Source organism: Melampsora larici-populina (genome assembly GCF_000204055.1).
Source record: "Melampsora larici-populina 98AG31 unplaced genomic scaffold MELLAscaffold_32, whole genome shotgun sequence".
Taxonomy (NCBI): domain Eukaryota; kingdom Fungi; phylum Basidiomycota; class Pucciniomycetes; order Pucciniales; family Melampsoraceae; genus Melampsora; species Melampsora laricis-populina.
In genome coordinates, this window is record NW_006768796.1 from 573,224 (window position 1) to 575,357 (window position 2,134).

The 2,134-nt window shown below is 46.7% G+C and overlaps 1 protein-coding gene across 1 annotated transcript; it reads right to left on the reverse strand.

Moving 5' to 3' along the window:
* Nucleotides 1-619: 619 nt before the first annotated feature.
* On the reverse strand, nt 620-1,878 carry MELLADRAFT_108842 (uncharacterized protein; the record flags this gene model as incomplete). Its single annotated transcript, XM_007412735.1, has 3 exons — nt 620-643; nt 715-774; nt 1,609-1,878. The coding sequence occupies 3 exons, from the start codon at nt 1,876-1,878 to the stop codon at nt 620-622; spliced, it is 354 nt and encodes a 117-aa protein (XP_007412797.1).
* Between the last annotated feature and the right edge of the window lie 256 nt (nt 1,879-2,134).

The window sequence follows — 2,134 nt, forward strand, 5'->3', positions numbered from 1 at the left end:
GTTTCACCCGCATCTTGTTATTCTTTCTGCGTGTGATTCTTCCCCTCTCCGGCTCAGCCTACGCCACACAGTGTAGGAGTTCTACATCTGGTGACTCCACTGGGGCAATTTCTCAAAACAACTTTTGTGTCTTTGCGGGTGCTCTTCTTCAAAAGTAGTTTCTCAAGTTCAACATATCAATTTCAATATTCAAATTCATCTTATCATCAATTTGGAATGGGTCTGGGCTTCAGGGCTGATCAGCAGCATGGATTACGCTTGACTGCCCAAAGGCAAGAGTCTTTTTATTAGCGTGCAATAGAGAAAAACAGATACGCGGAAAAAAGACAAAAAAACAGAAAAAAGAGAAAATCTGGTTTAAGATAAAACCTGACACCTGAGAGAAGAAAAAACACCAAAGTTCAACCGCCCTCGTAGTGGGAAGAGTTGTGATGGTAATTTGAGAGTGGTGATGTGGGAGATCTTGTCGACAAGGTGGTTGAACTCTGCACCATTTCTGTGTTGTGGAGATAAAAGGCACGGGGGCATGCCCGGTGTACTCTTCTCAGCATCAATGATTGCGAGCGTTAGTGTGTCATGAGGACTAACGTGCATGGGGAGGTGATGTTAATCAACACTCCTAGGAACCGCGAGTGGGTACTTCCTATGACAAAGAACCTGTGGAGAGGTTCTTTGGTCAGCATTTATACGGAGATAAGACACGAAGTGACTTACTCTATGCTGCTCTTGATCAGGTTTGTCAAGAGTGATTACTGCCTTAGCTCTGGTCCACGGCTGTGGGGAGGAAGAAGTATGAAGAGAAAAGAGTCAGCGGAAGTGACATCATTTTCGAGAGTCAAAAGACTGTTGTAGGTGGCGGGAGTTTTTTGGGAGGCTTACGAGAGGCGCTCCTGGAAACTCGACCTGCTCTCCTATGGACAACCCTGAGGTTTGGGCAAAGCATTGTGTTTTTTTCAAGTTCAACAATGGGTGACTTCGGATATAAAGTTCCCACGAGTCGGAAGACCATCTGCCGATTTGGCGGATGGTTTTGTGCTCCATGCCACTTTGAGCGAAAGAAGTTGCCCCTCCGGCGCGAAGGGAATGGCCTGAGCGAGTTCTGTCGAAGATTGCTTGAAGGTGTTGGATAAACCAGGTGCGTGTTGGTTGAGAGCCGTTTTCACGGATGAGAAGCATGGGTTCCAATGGGAAACACCTGTCGCGCCAGACGGTGCAGAACAGGAGTGCTTTGACTGGGCAAGTAGGGTCGTGAGGCCGCCTGACAATGGTTACTGGGGTTCCATTGTAGTTGGGATCGGCTTTGTGGTAAGGTAGGTTGTAACATGCCACTGCTCCGCATAAAGAGAACACTAGTAACGAGCGTCGGATGGATTTTCGTTGGTTTTGGAGTTTCAGAGAGTCTGGTACTACCAGTTCGCCTAGCCTGTGGAGCGCAGAGAAAGCCAGACCTATGATGGCGTTGAAGAGCGCATTGTCAAAAGTCGAGTCGTAGTTCTTGAGGCACAGTTCGACGTCTCGAAGCGTCATTGGGAGGGCTTGTGTGACTGGCATTGAGAATAAGTTTTTGCAACCCTTGAGAGATTTTTTGACGCGGTCTGAGTGTCTTACTTGGTCGACCCAAGGATATTGGGCTCGCATCATGTAGGCTATGCCGGTGAGGTATTTGCCAACAGTTGCTGGGAGTAGTTCCCTCGAAACAATCGAAATGAAGTGGCAGACTGGAATGTCTTGATCTTCGCAATACCTTTGGAACCGGTTTGCACCGGATTCGTACTTTGCTTTTGAGTTTGGTTCGAGGTGATGGTTAATGTCCGCTTTGTTCATTGATTCTCTTTCTTCAAAGGTGAGCTTCTTTTGGGGTTTCTTCGATTTAGGCATGGTGAGAGAGAGACGAGTGAGAACGATGAGATAGAAAAAGGAGTGAAAAGCTGGTAGAAACGGAAAAGAGGAACTATTGTAATTATAACTTTTGGTACGGCACAGTATCTGTCGGTTGCTTTTTCAAATTATTTTGAGAGATCTGACTGTTTGTTCTGAATGACCAATAAGAAAGATCGAGAGCTGAAACCTCCAACCAGGAGAGAGGGGTCTGGTTCGATATTTGTGACCGAGACGTGTAGAGCCAACTGTTTGA